We start from the raw sequence: 17,128 nt of genomic DNA, 5'->3' as shown, positions 1-17,128 counted from the left end.
GAGAGAGGGTGTTTGTCTGGTGGATGTAGTAACTGTAACGTCGCATGGAAATGATCTATTTTCTGGCAAGATTTACTCACATGACAGTATCATTGCTTGTGTAAACACACACTTTTCATAGGCTAAATTCCATATTTTTGCTTATAGCTCAAATCGTTCGAACTGGAGTCAACTGTGAACTTTTTAAGCAACCTTATATGACAAAGTCCACAAAGACAAAAGCCTTAAAGTAATAAGAGAGATAGTCTAGTGAGTCTTCACTTAAGGAATAAATAGAGACAATAGAAGAACTAAATGTTTGGTTTAGCCAAAGTATGCGAGACTTACGTGCATATAAATTTCGAGGACCAATTAAAGGTTCCAGTGAACTGTTAAGAGCATTCAAACATCGAAGTTGAAAAGTCCACTGTTGTCTTGAGTCGAATATCTAAAGATAAGACTTTGCAGGCACATCGACCCCAGACATAACACCCTGATAGCTCTCCCCGGATGGGAATTGGTAGATTTTCTGAGGATCACTAGGGAGCTGAGGACTAAGAAAGGGGCGGAAGGACTGGAAGGTGGTGTGAATTCTTTCTGTTTGTGTGCTTGTGTTTATGTATTGATTTGTTATTGTTGTTGCGAGATTGAGAGAGAGTGAGTGTGTGAGTGGCGGTGCGTTCAGTACTTGAGGTACTTGGTGTGGCGTCGCGTCTTCTTCACCACCGGCAATCCGTCCAGCCGGCCATCCGAATAGTACGAACAGTCGAGCAATTTTCACCAGAAGGACAGGGGCCGCGAGGTGCTCTTCAGTTTATACCGCGCCCTCCGGTAGTCCTGCGCGTCCAGTCGGTACAGGGGCGATATCTTCACGCCCGTCTTGTCCGGGATGATCTGGAAGCGGGCCTGCGGGTCCTTGGTCGAAGCGGGCGGGGGTCCGGACCGGGCGGAACGGCGCGCTGCGGCATTGGCCACCGACGCCACTGAAGGTTTCCCGGTCGGGTGCACCGTCAGGGGGCGCTTGGTGGAGGATGTGTCGACCCCGACGCCAGAGACACCCTGCGAGCTGCCGGCCCCGAGGGGTCGCGCCGACGAGCTCGCTACGATGTTCATCTTCTTGGCCGGTATGTTCTTCAGGTAGTTCTGCTCACCGTGGCAGTTCAGGGGCGAGTACTTGTTCGGCTTGTAGATGGAGAAGATGTTGTTGAGAAAGCTGATCGCGTTGCTGTTGCCAGCGATCCCATTTCCCGCCCCATCCAGCGACGGCTTGTCGGGGGCACTCGGCTTGGTGCTACCTCTTGGTCTGCCCCCTTCCTCGGGCGGCTCATCGCAAAGTGAGCGAGGCGAATCGAACAACCCCTCTGAGGGATACACTTTGTGTCGGGACGATCCTCGCGAGCGCGGCGTCGTGTTGGCATGGTGCGGGTGTGCGGTGTGGTGATTATGTCGGTGGTGATGGGTGTTCGATACCTTCGCTCCACCGCCACCTCCCTCCCGGTAGTGGTAGTGGTCCCGATGGTACGGATCATCGTCGTGGTAAATATCGATCACAGTTCCATTGTTGTAGCACCGGTTGAGGTTGACGTTTTTCACCTTCTTGCCACCTGTTCCGGTAGCACCGGCCAGCTCGCCCCGGGTCGCCCGCTTTCGCTCCTCCAGCTCGCTCGGGGACGTTGGAGACGGTTTCTCCAGCTCCTCCCAGTACTTCTCGAAGTCGAAGTTGAAGTCGTCCAGCTCGAGATCGGTCGAGCCGGACGAGCTGTCGTCGAACCGGTTCGGTGGTTTCACCTCCAGCATGCTCTTGTTCTTCGCCGCCACCGGTGGCTTCTGGAAGAAGCGCCCACTGTCCTTCAGCTGCCGGTGGTGCCGCTCGATGCAGCAGTTCTGGTTGAAAAAGTCCTCGAACGACTTCCGGTAGTCGTCGGTGAACTCGTCCGTGTACTTGGTCACCCGGTCCAGCTTGCTGCGCAGCAGCTGCTTCGACCGCTCGGCCTGGTACAGCTCGTCCACATGGCCGCCGATGGTGGACGGGTGGCCGTAGAGCTGGCGTGCCACTCCACCGTAGTCACCGTACGCGATCGAGTGGCGATCGTCAGCGTACAGAGTGGTCAGTTCGCTTTCCGCCTCGTCCTCGTCGTCGTCCTCGTCGAACAGGTCAAAGTCCTCCTCCATGACGTACTGCGGCCGGGGACCACTTCCTTCCGCCGGCTCCGGATGGGTGCGGGCACGTAAATTGTTCCGGTTGCGCAGGTTCCACTCGCTGATGATGTTGCAGTTGCTGTGATGCGCACCGACGTTGTTGTTGATCGTGTTGCTGTTGTTCATGGCGTTGTTGTTGATGTGATTGTGATGGTGGTTATGGTTGTGGCTGTGGTTGTTGAAGAAGTTTTTCTCGTCCTTGGTGAAGCAAGTCTCGTTGAAGCATCCCTCCCGGTCGCACATCCGCACGATCGCCCGGCCACCCTCCGAGTCGGACAGTGCCCCGCTCCGGTGGCGTCGATCCCGGCCCCTGGGGAACTCTGGCATCTCGAAGCTGTTGCGGTTGTACAGCTTCGACATGTTAAACCCGGCGCCCATGCTGCGCGACGTGCTGAACGAGTACGACTTCGGGATCTTCGGATAGCGCTCGTTCCACCCGCCGACACCCAGCTCCAGCCCGTCGCCCGCCTCGTCGATGTCCCGCATTCGGTTGCCGGCGCCGAAGCAGCAGCTGCTCGATTTCGGATAGTGATTGCGCCGCTCGAACTGCCCGTCGATCGTGAAGATGCCGTCGTCCTCGGCCAGCCCGCCCGCCATGCTCATGTTGCCGTTGATGTCCCGCAGGCCAGCACCAGCGGCAGCACCCGGCGGAAACCCGACGCCCAGCTCGCCGTCCGAGTTGTCGATCGATTGGTTCGAGTAGATGTTCTCCGTGTACCAGTTCGGGTCGAGGGACGTTTTGCGCGGGCGTGGCCGCTTCACCGGGTAGTAGTTGAAGTGGTGCCGGTACAGGATGCGCTCCTGGTTGTCGTACTTCAGCCGATGCTCCACATTGTACTTGTGCGCCTTCATCATCTCCATCTTCTTCTCGCGGAACTTCTCCCACTTCTCCCAGCTGCGATCGTACGACTTGTGGTAGTTGTTGTTGCGGCTCTCGCGATGATAGTGATGCCCATCCCCAGGATGGCACTGATCTTTGTGGTCCCGGTCGGTTCCCCTACCGCCACCGCCGCTGCCCCTTTCTGTGCTCTTTCTACTCGATTTCGATGCCGTCGTCGCCGCAGCCGTCCCCTTCCCGCCTCCTGCGCTGCTCGTGTGTTGTCGGTGGTCTTTGTCGCGGTCTCGGTCCAGTTTTTCCTCTTCCGGTTGTCAGACCTCCTGCAGGTACTTGACTGGACACACGCCCTGCCGGTTGTCGGCCGAGCGGACCATCACCATACCGTTCAGCTCCTCGCCAACCTGAAAAGCCAGAGCATTCACGGTACACTTCTTTGCACCCCATGACGCAACTGCTCCACCACCACTGACCTGTATAACGATCTGATCACGCAAAAGCGTCAACGTGCCATCGCCCCGCTCGTTGTCCGTCACCTGCAGGTTGTGGGTTACCTGCAGTGGCTTCTCCGAGGCCGCCAGCTTGGTGCAGTACTTGGAGGGGAAGTAGCCAACCTTGCCCAGGCACTTTCCCTTCCACCAGTCGGGATCGGACGTATCGATAACGGTGACCTGGGAATAGGGAGTAGGAGTGACAAAACAACCGATTAGAAGACGAAACGTGAACGGCGTCACTCGGTTTGTTTCACCTTGTAGCCCGCCTTGAGATCCAGCTCATCCTGGTGACGGGATTTAAAGTTGTACAGCACAACGTAGAGGTTTGTAGGTAGGAGACGATGAGATTTCTGAGATAACAAATTAATTCACACAAATTGGGTTAATCGGTGCTGTTGAAACGTTGCTAAAAGTAGTGTCAACAAAACATGCGTTTTTTTTTTTTTTTATGTGGCACGACATCCCCTAGTGGGACAAGGCCTCCCTCCGAAGAGAGTTTGTGTGACCGAAAGACGGTATATTATAGATCCGGTGGTCAGCCGTTCGTAATACCGGAGGGTGCCAGACTCGAGATTCGATCCCACACCTGTGGTGTGGTGTTTCCTCGCGCTACCGCTGCGCCATGGGCACCCTCATGCGTTTAATGTACATAAATTAGAAAGTTATGTTGATGGGCCAATATACAACTAGTAGAATAGAAATGTAATTTTGATGGATGAAACGAACAAATAGATCGAACTATCATTGTTGGAAAAGTTCGCTTCGATTACAATTTCTTGTAACTTTATTTTACTGAAAATACCGTGCTACGCGGCGTTACAAAATTAAAAATGTTTTAATCGCTTTTCCAACAGAATGAGGACGATGGCTTTCTGTGATTCCCTTTTATCACTTTCCTCCGCTCCTTCTGTTAGACTTATTCGCGATCCTATTATTCTAACTCCGAACCATCCCTAATCACTCTAATCAATCTGTCACCTGTCACGTCATCTACCTCGTGATCAAGTTTGTAAACAAGTGCGCGATCACGTTTAAAAACAAAGTTTACAATCATAAACAAACTATTCAGATCAACAAGTGGTACTCGAAGTGAATACTATACAAATAAAAGATAAACCACGTATAGTCTTTTTTTTGTAATTAGCAATAAAAAATAATTTTACAAAGTTTCCACCTCCGAAAAGCATGCATATTAATATCCCATATATTTGACCAGGCCATGTCAGCATGACGTGCTCAACTGTGAGCGGGCCAGAAAAGAAGAAGAAGAAGATTAATGTCACTTTGTTATAAATTTGATTAGTAAAGTTATTTAGTAAAGATAGTAAAGTTATTTCACATCACTTCAAAATATTATTTTCCACAAATCATGTGAAAATCGATTAAAACACCAGGCGTCTCCATCTTCAATCGTTTGTCAAACACCATGCGTCTCCATCGAAATCAATAGTGTCAAGTCTGGTATGTATGATATATTTCAACGACAGTTTTTATGCCACTTTAAAATATAATTCAACGGTATAAGCAATTGTTCTATATAAAGAACTTGCTTTTACCTTCAAGTACATTTTTATATGCAACCACAAAACTGACAAACGATTTGAATTTTGCAACCCAAAAGTGAGTCCCACGATACGCGATTGAAAGGTTTAACTAAACATTTTTGGTTTAATAAAATTTCATTAAGTGGCATGAACGAATTCACGATCAATGCTAAGACCGGTTTTGCGATGTGAAAGTTTGTGAATGTGAAAAACTTTGACGATCGTTCGCCATGAGATAGATTAAAAATTGTATACATATATATTTTTTTAATTTAACCCTTCTAATCCACTTTACGGTACGATAAAGTTATTTTCTCTGGTTGAAGGCAATAAATATCGATAGGAAATTGAAAGCAAAAACGAAAACGTTTCCTAGGTTTCGCCCTCCCCCGTGAGGCAAAAAGCGAAAACCACACTCACCTGACTTTGGCGAACCGGTGAAGGGCAGGGTGAGGTGCTGGCCGAGGAGAGGCTCTTTTCGATCTCGTCCGGCAGATCGACCGAGCCGGTTTTCATGCCGCGCGTGGCGTACAGGAATTTGCGCTGTGTTCCCGAAGGACTAGAAGGTGCTGAAGGTTGCAGCCGAGGCGAGGCAATAAAATATAAAATGTGGGATTTTACTCGTGTTCCTGTTTTCCTCCCCCTCCTGCTCTCTTGTCCGCTTTTCGGTCCGGCCGAAGGAACCGATGCTCGATATAAATCGTTTGATCCTGGCATGAGGGGCGAACCTTGCGCTGGCCGTGGCTGGCAGGTTCGCCCGCCAAGTCAGGTCAAACGTGGTTGGCAAAAAAGGGTTGGAAAACGGGTTGGATGAAGGGTGAATGTTTGGAGCCAAGTTCGGAGCGATTTGGCACCAAAACGGCAGAATGGACAGCTAGTAGAGGGGGAATGAGACAGCGGTGCATCTTGCTCTCGCGACTGCTATATGGAAAGATGGGGCGGGACCTCGGCCCGCCCGACTAATACTTACAGTGTAGTCTACTATTGTTAGATGGCGGCGTGCTGTGTTCTAAGTGACCACCAGAACCTCCGTGGCCACCGTGACCGGGCGGTCCCGGGTGTCGCCGTCGAATTTGCCCATGCAATTCGGACGATTCTGGTGAGTCCAAGCTGAGTGATTTCATTCTAAGGTTCAGCTTTTGGCGTCGAGGTGAATGCGGTGCTACAATGTTAGTTTTACACGATACACGGAATTATTTTACTGTTCGCTTCAACGACATCGGTTGCACAGCGGAAGACGCAAAAGAAAAGCCTCGGGAAAGCGGTAGAAAAGAGCAGAGCGGAAACGACACAGCCGAGCTGGGCTCGCCGTTGTGGAAAAGTAGAGGAAAAAAACAGAACAAACAATGCATGCGAAGCGACAGTGGTGGTGTTGTGTAAACCAGTGCTATTAGGAGCACGAAGCGTGTTCGCTTTTCCTAACGGTGCGGTTTCGGTGTGTGTCTTGTGTGATCAACGTGAGCGTCTAGAAGCGATTGAATGGTGTTGAAAACACATCTATTGATCGGTGTGTAGTTGTGTAAAATATTTGTTTGTTTATAAGTAGAGATTTAAGACAACTAAACATGCATATATATAAGATTAAAGAACGCATTAACTTCTTTGAAAATTTTGTTACGAAAAAAAAGCCAACCTTTTGAGCAATATATTTTACTTTAAGTTTGATTAACTTCTTGACACAAATGTATCATTCCCGATTGAAGTAGGAAAGAAATTTGAACATTTGTTTTTACTTAACTGAATTGAAAACATTTCAATAGATAAAACAACTGAAAATGTTTTTGCAGAAGCATTAACATCCACTTATTGGAATAAAGAAAGAAAAATAGGATTTGTTGTTACATGTTCTCTACCTGTTTTTTGGCTTTGATATTAAAAGTAAAAGTTAGTCAAAACTGGATTTATCGTTCAAAACCTGCTTAGCATATCAGTTATCTAATTATGTACAAACTTGAGTTGATTTTTTCTTGCATTACATTGTGTCTGCACAAAATGCATTCAATGGCATAATCCAACATTAAAATGAAATTGCAATACAGTTTTAAAATCTTTTAAAATATACTTCATGCTGTGTTATTTAAAGCTTATTTTCAGTTTGTTATACCAGAATAAAGTAAAATATTGCGATTACATTTAAAAAGGTTTATTGTTGGTTTGTTTATCGTACAAAAACAAAAATGACAAGCAACAACATAAATTATCTCTTCTAAGACAACAACATTCTTTGCGTTGCACACACAATGTTTCACTCGAGATGGTAACTACTGCGAGTACAGTAAACAAATTACGAAATTTTAACGTCCCCAGAGTTACAAAAAAATGTAAGACACCCAACCTCACACACTCGATGTGTTATGGAAGAAACTCGCATTGCGTTTCAGCGGCAAAGGGTGATATGTATCGCTGACAGGCATCGGGAACCGTTTTCAGTTCCGGTGAATTTAAATGCATCGGAGTACGTCGTGCGCAAAAGTAGGTTAATGAAGGTGGAAAATATTCATCGGCAAATGAAAAACCATTCCCATTCGAACATGAAAAAGCACTTTGTCGGCTTCATCCGAGCAGAGAGCAGCATCATCAGCGATCAACGGTGCGAACGGGCGAGCTGAGGGTGATTATTTGAACCGATGATTTGTTTGCATTATTCAACGCTGATTATAAAATCATCGTCCTCGTGCGCGTTAAACGGCGGCTTGAACTATGCTCGCGATCGGTGACTCGCCTTCTCGCGTTTGATACGCGAACCCTTATTTTGTGCCAGCTTAGGAATTGTTTTTGCTGGAACAAAAAATATCAACATGCAAGTCGTGACGTGCAGGTTGGGAAGTGTCTGTAAGTTCGGCTTTTGTTTGGAGATTAACACAAGGAGGAGACCGCAACCGCAACAAAGCACATACACATAATGGCATTGTTAAAAGCCGCACAAACGCACATACACACATCGGGGATGAGCTAGAAACATGGAAACGAGCTTCGGGAAAATTCTATATGAGAAAACGCTGCATGTGAAGGCTGAACAATGCACGAGCTGGTAAAACAATACAGATAAATGTCAACAATGCGGGGAAAAAGAATTATTAAACACGCTCGAGTGGGGATTATACAATAATGCGACGGGTTTGGAAAGGATACACAGCATTCCGAACCTAACCGTATTTTGCAAATTAAGAATCTTAATTCCGGAAGCTTTTCTAAAGCATCGAGAATCTTAAACATAATGTACTGTTTCTGTTCTGGTAAAATTCATGACAGTTAAAATAACTAACAGCCATTCTATGCGGAGTTTTAAAAAGTAGGTTTTCAACAATTGCCTAACTTTAGGCTGTTATGAAAGCAGCGCGATGCATCGGTTAGAACGTGCCTAACGATTTTGTGAGTGATTTTTCATTTTACTGCTATGTTGTTGTTACGACGGTTGAGAACATTGCTAACGATTAAAATAAATTTCAGAAGATCAAATCGAAGTAGGCGGTGTGGAAAATTTAAAAGTGTGTATGTTTTTAAATTAAATGCTGAAACCAATATCCGGCGCATGTGGTAGAAAGGTCTGCGATCATAGTAGAGTTTAGAAGCGACGCCGAACAGAATCGATATTGCTTAGCAGATCGCTCGGTTGTGTAGTGAAGAGGAAAACATTTTCCTACCATTAATGTTTACGATCTTGGCACGTTCCGTTGGTCGGTTCGAAACTTTCAACGCATGGTTTGGAAATTCAAGGATGTGTTAGAGGTACGAAACAAAACAAGAGAAAACCCACACAACCTGTATCTTTCACGGGAACAACATAAAACATAACGATTTAATAAAAAACTCCGAAACATCCATTCGACAGCGTACCGTCTACGGCGGTACCGGCCGTAATGTATGTGTGCGCCTTTCTTTTCATATTTAATCCGCATTTTCTTTCATTATTTGAACACCGTTGGCGTTCGTGTTCCGTTCGGGGTTTTCCGTGCCCTGGCATTGCCCGGAACGGGAAACCAATGGATTGTTATGCTTTTCCTTTGGTCGACGACCACCACCACCACCAATGCTTCCCTTCCGGCCTGGCAAAAGGGCTCGTTCGTTAGTGCGGGGGAAAGCTTTGGCAAAAAGGTGCCGAAGATAAAACAAACAGCCCGCGCTCGGGCGCATAATGGGCAGTATGTTTGTTTCCCTTTTTTGCATAATACGTATTTTAATGATCCGGATCTGTCTCGATCCATCGAACCAACATTACGGTAGCAGGTAGCACACACCGGCCAAGGGAAAACCCTTGCGAATGGGAGGAGGAAAGCGAGGAGCAAAGAGAGAGAGGGAGGAGGAGGAGGAGGAGTAGGAAAAAGATCGCATAATTTGTGCAAATACTCCCGAGATCAAATTTTCATATTCGGCTTAATGTGTTTTCCACTCCTCCACCCCTCCCCCTCCCCCTCACACCATTTCTACAGTTTTCGACGGACGGAACCCCCTTTCCCCTCCCCTCCAATTGAAACGAAACATTTCTTCATTTGCCTACAAATCGTCGGTTCCGGAGGAAGCAAGAACCAAGAGCTGCCGGAAGGCGTCCTTCGCAGTGGGGCCATCCAGCATCCTCCCGCCACCACCATCGGTTGCGTCCATCAAAAAACCCTCTGTCGGCGGAACGGCATGGTAAAATAATTCCGGCCAATAGAAACATTAAGCTGAGGCCATAAGTTTCGGCATTAGGCGAGCCCTAAATGGGTGCCGGTTGTTCCTGTCGGCGGCTTACAAGCGCCAAAGGAGCTGGACTGATACAATCGTCGGAGACTGGTGGGGGGGGTGGGGGGGGGGGTGGGGGAGGGGCGCGTTCGGGTACAATGCTTTATCACCGGAAGCCACGCACGTTCCGGAGAAACGTTGACCGACGCGTTGGTGGAGACGGACCTAAGGTTTTCGGATAATATGATAAACCACCCAACTCTCCCCTTACATCTTGGGGCGAGAGAGAGTGAGAGAGAGGGAAGAAGATGGACGAAGTGGGGTGCCGGGGGGAGGGGCAAACAAAATCCGGGGACCGTTCTGCCCGATTCGAGAGGCCATGACACATTATTTATTGGGTACTTTACGTTCGTGCACTCGACTAACACACATTTCACCTAGAGATGCACTTCAAGGGACTCGTGATAGTGGACGTCTTTCTGTGTGTGTGTATGTGTGTATGTACGTGATCGTGTTCCGAAGATACAAGAAGAGATTTCGCTAGTTCGCTATTGTTTGTATCACAGTGCGTTCGATAACCGTTTCGCTAATCTGTTTTCTTTCGGAAGGGAACGCCATGTTTACCCTTCGTTCGGTGGTCGCTTTTCTTAATTCATAGGGAACGCGAACAGTTGGTTCTGTGCCACCAGTAACACACACACGCACGCACACAAAACGCAATTAATCTGTGCGATTCCGGAAAACCCCGGTCGGGGTGGGGGAGGGCGAGCAGAAGATTAGTTCGCCGCTGGTTCTGACGCCATTATCGGGGCAAAATCGCGACAAAATTACCGACGCGTCGAAAACATGTTTTCCCTCCCTCCTCGGCCAGCGGCGGGGGAAAATTCAATGTTTACAGCGTTCCGTAGTACCCACCCCCACCGAGGGCGATCCAAACGCGACAACATCAACGCTGGTGGATGTGAGGTGGGGGGTGGGTGAAATGATATTTTCGTGTCATTCGCCGGTCGGGTCGGTGTCGGAAAACGCCCGCAAGTCAATCGATAACGGATTGAACGGGAAGCGATGGCGGTGTTGGTGGCGGCGGGACGGGGAAGGACAAATTGGGTTGCTAGCTTATCCGGTCGTAATCCACTGGTCGTACGAAACATAATCATGGAGCGTTCCTTGCTTGCGTGAAGGAATGATGTTCCTTCCTTTTTCGGGGCACCGAGAAGGTGGAGGTAAACCATAATTTAGGGTTAGGGTTGGTGCGCACCATGCGGCTGCTAGATGTGATTTTCCACTCAAAAATGTGGTCGAAATCGAACCCGGCGGGTCGTTTCATACTGTTTTTCTCTTCTTCTCTCTCTTCTTCCTGGCGCGCGAGGATTTTCCATCCGCCCGAACGGGCGGAACGTAAATAAAACCTAAAAACATGGGAAAACACCATTCCATGTGTGGCTCCTCGTGTGGGGGTGCCGTCTTCGTGTTGAGCTGGTCAAGTTTTGGGTTTTTTGGAAACATTTGTTTTCGTGAAAGTTAACGTAAATCGTAAGCATCTCGTAAGCTTATCGCAGACACTGTGTGCGCTCGGTTTTTTTTTGTGGGGTTATTTGACGTTCGCTTCTTCTCTGCTTATCATAGATCAAACGGTTGTCCATGCGCAATTGGCTTATAAACTAGGATCGCCTCCGTTTCTGGATTCCTCTTGGCTTGGCCGTGATTTCACAAACACACACGCGCACGCGGTCGGGGTCGGGGCTACTTCTTTCGTTTGCCATCTTTCTTGCCCGACTGCAGCTCCTCCGGGGGCGGTTCCTCCACCACGAAGCACAGTGGCTGCCCGAACGGGCGCGTCGATATCATAATGTCATCCTCTTCCGCTAGAGTAGTGGAACACGTGGAACGAAACGAAAACGGTGAAACGAAAAGAGTAGAAGAAAACCAGGATAACATTAATATGACAAATCCGCACCATCCACCAAGGTGGGCTCGAACGCGTTTGTTCGTGTCGCTCTGTCTTTCTCACAGTAAAACCGGCAAGCGGAAATCCACATACATCGTTAACGGTCGATCCGAACAACGGGGTTAAGGGTTCGGTCGCTCCTGGCCACACAATGTCGATGCAAAGATGTTAGTACGGTGTTAGGGAAGAAAACTCGCGGCAAACAAACTTAATAAATAAAAACCACAGCAAACCGAGCGTGCAACGCGCAGGCCATCATTCAGAGTTGTTTTTTAATCGATTACCTTCTTGCTGCGGATACGTTCGCATTCCGTTCCAACCGTGCAAAAGCGCGCCCACCAACCCACATGCCTCCTAAAATAAGGGTACTACACTCCCCCACCGCTGATTCCCTTGCCACCCCCGCTATTGTTGAGAAGGTTCAATAATGGAAGGATTTCGATCAACAGGAAAATCATTTTCTCCAGTAGCGAACAATGGGCCCATTTTCCTCCCATTGGTAAATCCAAGGGGACGTGCCTCGAGGGGGGGAGGGGAAATGGAGAAGGTTCGGGCAAAATGGCGAAACAATTGATCGTCGTCAAACGGATCCGGAGATCGTCTGTGTGGGGGTGTGTGTATGTGAAATTGGAAAAATCTTGAACAATTCAATGGATGAAGCATGGGGAATCACATCCGTACGGCATCTAATTGGTTTTTCCAGCTGGATTGTCTTTTTTTTTTTCGTCGTATGTATTTTTTGCCCCATCCCAATGCTAAGCATTCAGAATTTAGTTGATGTATTTGTGGTCGGGATGTGTGTGTTCGTGATTTCAGTGGCTTCCCTTTTTTCTCAACAGCTTTCTTTTGGGGTAAAATACGGGGAAAAACAAAACACCATCCACACACAAACACAAGTATATAAACACAGACACACGTGAAGACTAAGAAAAAAGTCTAACAGAATGAATCGGGAAGCAAATTATCCGGTTGCAACCGGGAAAAACCACAAAACAACGTGGAAAAATTGAATCTGCGGTCTAGAGGAAAATTAAGGAAAAGGGTCGCAGAAAGATCGCAGCACTATCTAGAAGAGCGGAGGTGCGAAGGGGAAACGATATGGTGGCCCAAAATTCGTTTGCATGGGGAAATGTGTGTGATAGTTTCCCTAGAAACATCGGGGGGGGAGCATTGGGTGGCACAACGTCTAACAGCGAGTGGTAGGTGAGGTGTTGATCTAAAACAAGTTGTGTAGACGACAAAAAGAGCCAAAACAGAGCACATCAAAACGTTAAAACGGGGTAAAATCCAAACGAGCACAATGTTGAGCGGTTAAAGGAAAACGGAGCTGAAAGGAAGTTCTTTTTTGTATGCACAACCGGCACAAGAGAAAGAAAAAAAAACAACCAAAACACGCACAAAAATCTATCACAAAACACACACTATGGGGTCAAGAGGGGGGGTTTTAGGGATTCCACTCATTCCGTTTGACAGGATCAAATTTCACTTGAACAACGATTGTTTGAATGAAAACAAAAAAAAACACACGATGAAACTAAATCAAACGCAAAAGATCCACAAAGAGATTGAGGGAGCGAACGTTAAACAGAGAATGAAGAGTTACGCCATTACAGAGAGAGAGAGAGAAAGAGAGAAAAATAAAACCTAAAAATTGTACACGACGAGAACGCCAAACGAAACGGATACAAAAACCAAACAGAATGCGGTTATTTACTTTCGGGTAGTGAAATTGACCGATGCTGTGCCGATCGCAGCCGCAACACTCCGAAGCCGGACATGGGCCGGAAGCCGGCGAACAGCCGACGCCGGGCCCCCGAATCGATGGCCGCCACCTGGTGCGTGTGTGGGTTTGTGATGGGGACGCGGATATCTGGGCGAAATTTAGGAGGATTAAGACAAGTGACCGTTTTATTCCATGTGGTATTTTTTTCCAAAGATTGTGGGTTGGGAGAGAGGGAAGGTGGGAAATCGGTGGAAGTAGTAGAGGGTGAGAATTGTGTCTTTCTAGGGGTTGATGAATGGATGTGAGCGACCGTTTTGGACCCATTGGAGCGTACGAGCCGAAGAAGAAAGAGGGACAGAAGTTCAACAAAAGTTGCTCAAAGGATCATAAAGTTTGCCGCCAAACACAGACGGGGCTTATCACTGAATTTGTGTCACAACGTCGATAATAATGCTTCTTACTAATACCATTAACTGTACGTAAACAATAATCTATTAGTAGCGGTGAGTTGATTTATAACAATAAACTATTAAAGAACAAGTGTTTTGAGGAATGGGATTGAAGCGAGTAGTTACAGACTTGGCTGTTCCATTGCTTCAAAAAGTTACGTGTCTCGTAAGAAGAACCAGCGTGGATACTCTTTTTATCCGATGTCAATTAAAATGATTGAAAATCACCAATCAATTTAAGTTTCAATTATTAAATTGATTCACGTTTTGCAGAGTAAGTTACTCGCTTCTAGAAGTAAGAATTCTTTTAATTTTATCCCCCACAAACTTTTTTTGGGAAGAATCAGACTCATGGGATTACACTGGTCTACCAGCACAACCCTTACCATACGGACAGGACACATACCACCGTATTGCCGGGACGGAAACAGGAGATCAATCGGTACTACACCTTCGAAAAACGCCAACTAACTACGATCTACAAATACGAAATTCAACTGTGCACCTTGAATAGAGACTTACTAACGTCGTAAAAGGCAAACGTTCACTAGCGAGCAACGAAACGATCATGGTAAAGATACTTTCCCACTACGGATGAAGAACTATGTACAGGAACAACAGAAAGAAAAAACCAAACCCCGTGCATTTGCGCTTGCAGCAACAGCGGCTTCTAGTAATAGTAGTAGTAGTAGTAGAAACAACAGCAGTAGTAGATGGTGGTAGTGATGGTAGTAATAAATATAGTAGCACTAGTAGAGTAGAGTAAAACAGTTGCAATACAATAGTGTAAGCCATCTACGGACGAAAGTGAACTGAACTCTAGTGCTAATCGACGGTTGGAGAATTGGAGAAGATAGGCTAATGGGTGAACGGACCAAATAATAAAAAAAACATAGAACAAGAGAGGCGGACAGGGTAAGAACTAGAAGAAACCAGGCGAGAAAAGAAGTAGTAAGTGGTAGCAAAGAGCGACAGAGAAATGAGAATAACAAGAAAGACAGGCGCAAAGAGCGAGAGAGCTATAAACAAACCGAACGGGACACGGGTGCGGAGACAGTCGAAACAAAACCGGAACTAGCAAACGTAACATGTACAGTTAAGAAAGAAAACGGAAATATATAAAAGTATCATTAGACAAAAAAAAAACAGACAGAAGAAACCAAAAGGATAAAAGCGTTTCGGCACTCCGGAGGCGGAGTTCGTTTCGCGGACCTGAGCTGGACATGTCCGTCGTCACGGGCGCAGTCAGTCCCTGTTTCTGGTGTGGATAGTTTGGCCCCTGAGATTTGACTGGTCCCCGCCATGGCGCACGGTCCGGATACTCAGGCACTTTCACTACGGGAATGTCTAGCGGAGGGTTCGCGGGTGGCTGGTTGGGGCCGGCTGGTTGGGTCGTCCCGGGTGCCGCGGGCCCTTTCGACGCCTCGACCACCAGCTTGCCGCTGGAAATTTCCCTTGCCTGCTTAAGGACCTGATATATCTGATCGACGTCGGTTGGCTCTGTTGAGGAGGGATCATGAGGGTTTCGTTGTTAGTAGTTGCTGGGTCGAACGGGGTGTGACGATTTTTTTTTGCCGTTGCTGGGTTTGTTGGTTTTGTTTTCTTTAAATTGATTTGGTTGGTTGTTTAAGTGCCTGTGTGTTGTTATTCGCAATTTTCATTCGTACACGTGTTAGAACAGGAAAATTAATAAAGGTGGCGGAGCGATACGGAGAAAGTGTCAGATGAAACATAGGGTGTACGGGGTGGGAAAGGGAGTTAACTACAATTACACGGTAAACAAAAATTAAACAAAAACGAAACAATGCACCACGAGACGGGCTTCGTTGCTGCTGCTAGTAGAAAAGGAAAGAACAGTATGAAGATCGCGATCGGTGTAATTCCCTCGACGAACAACCGAAGGGCGAAGAGAACAACAGATTGTCCACCATTTTTCTGGCTTACATTCTAAGAATTTTACTGCTCTTACCGATCGGCAATTAAGTTGCTTTGTTTAAATAATATTCTGCTCAGTTCCTGTACAATATTTTACCTATCCAAGAGACTTTCCAACACTTTAAATGGGCAATTAGTATTGAAAATACTATCCACTACTCTTTCTAATATAAAGTACAAGCAAACCCGGCAAAGGATCCTGGGATTTTGAATTCGTCAGAGAAGAACTCTGTCTTTTAACATTATTATCATTTTAACGATGCATGACGATATCCAATACGTTACACTATCAGTATAAAAATAATTACAATACAAGACAGCCTTATTGGTAAATGAAAATATATATTCAAGCTCAAGAAATTGGAAGCAGGTCATATACAGGATGAAGTAAAAGTGAGTCTTGAGAATTCATTTCTGAGCGTAGAACTTAATTATGAAAGCTTCTAATTAGAAGCTCGTTCAAAGTTCTTCAAATTCACTTGGTGAATTTAAGACAGAAATTTAAACATGAGTATGTGGGAAATAAAAGGGCCCTAAACAGTAGAACGATAAGTGGAAATCCTGGATGTTCTAGTACTAAATCTTGATCTCACAAAACTCCATACAAACTGTATGTCTTGTTGATACTTTCAGTATTAATACCACCTCTTATTACGCAGCGATCGCGATCCCAGAATCCCAGATTACCACTCCATTTCAAGCACATACACACACATTACCTCAAGGGGAAACGAAACAGCGAAGCCATCAACAAACACTTACACAGTATACTGACATTTGCGCACACGATCATTCACAGCACGGTGACATCTATCAGGCAGTAAGTGCAGTCATTCGCTAGCAATTATAGCCACCGGAACTCTGCCGGTGTCTAGGAGGTTTGGCGCATTATTTGTGATTTTATCAGTTTTTAATTAGTGACACGATGCCGTAATGATCGGGTAAAGCAGCTTTGTTTTGTCTGTGTCTTTTGCCCACAGAGGTAAGTACTGTTAATCGGCGGCTCACGGGGTCAGTATGCGGATGGGTAACATGATTACGATAATGCGGTTTGCCCCGTTTGTGTGCCACACGCGGCACCCGCTCACACGCAGGAATATAAAACCAACACACACACATACACACGTACACAAAGGAAAACGGCGGACCAACATGGTTAGTTCGACACTGAAGGAAAACACGGGACGAAACGAAATGGGAAAACAGATTAACAGCGTGTTTCCCGAGCCACAGGCAAACCGCGGGCTAATCGAGGAGGAAAAACTGATAAAAAAAAACCACGCGGAAAACTGGTTCGGTGGAACGAAAAGGGAAGGAGAGGTAAAAACGAGAAAAGAAAAACGAGGACTGGAAACACGAT

At 46.8% G+C, this 17,128-nt stretch overlaps 2 protein-coding genes across 2 annotated transcripts in view; both read right to left on the bottom strand.

Moving 5' to 3' along the window:
• Window positions 1-756: 756 nt before the first annotated feature.
• Window positions 757-3,129, bottom strand: LOC131294316 (uncharacterized; the record flags this gene model as incomplete). Its single annotated transcript, XM_058322363.1, has 3 exons — window positions 757-1,270; window positions 1,337-2,266; window positions 2,363-3,129. Coding segments are annotated over 3 exons (2,211 nt in total), but the record flags the coding sequence as incomplete, so codon positions are not given.
• Window positions 3,130-3,327: 198 nt separating this feature from the next.
• The window catches only part of LOC131294315 (uncharacterized), a 50,366-nt gene continuing 36,565 nt past the window's right edge, over window positions 3,328-17,128 (bottom strand). The window contains 6 exon segments of the mRNA XM_058322362.1: window positions 3,328-3,417; window positions 3,487-3,684; window positions 3,762-3,857; window positions 5,487-5,680; window positions 6,022-6,213; window positions 15,046-15,333. Coding sequence (XP_058178345.1) covers window positions 3,328-3,417; window positions 3,487-3,684; window positions 3,762-3,857; window positions 5,487-5,680; window positions 6,022-6,213; window positions 15,046-15,333 — 1,058 coding nt within the window.

The sequence above is a fragment of the Anopheles ziemanni genome, chromosome 2, assembly GCF_943734765.1.
Source record: "Anopheles ziemanni chromosome 2, idAnoZiCoDA_A2_x.2, whole genome shotgun sequence".
Classification (NCBI taxonomy): domain Eukaryota; kingdom Metazoa; phylum Arthropoda; class Insecta; order Diptera; family Culicidae; genus Anopheles; species Anopheles ziemanni.
The sequence above is the reverse complement of the archived record's forward strand: the minus strand, read 5'-3'. Positions and strand labels throughout refer to the sequence as shown.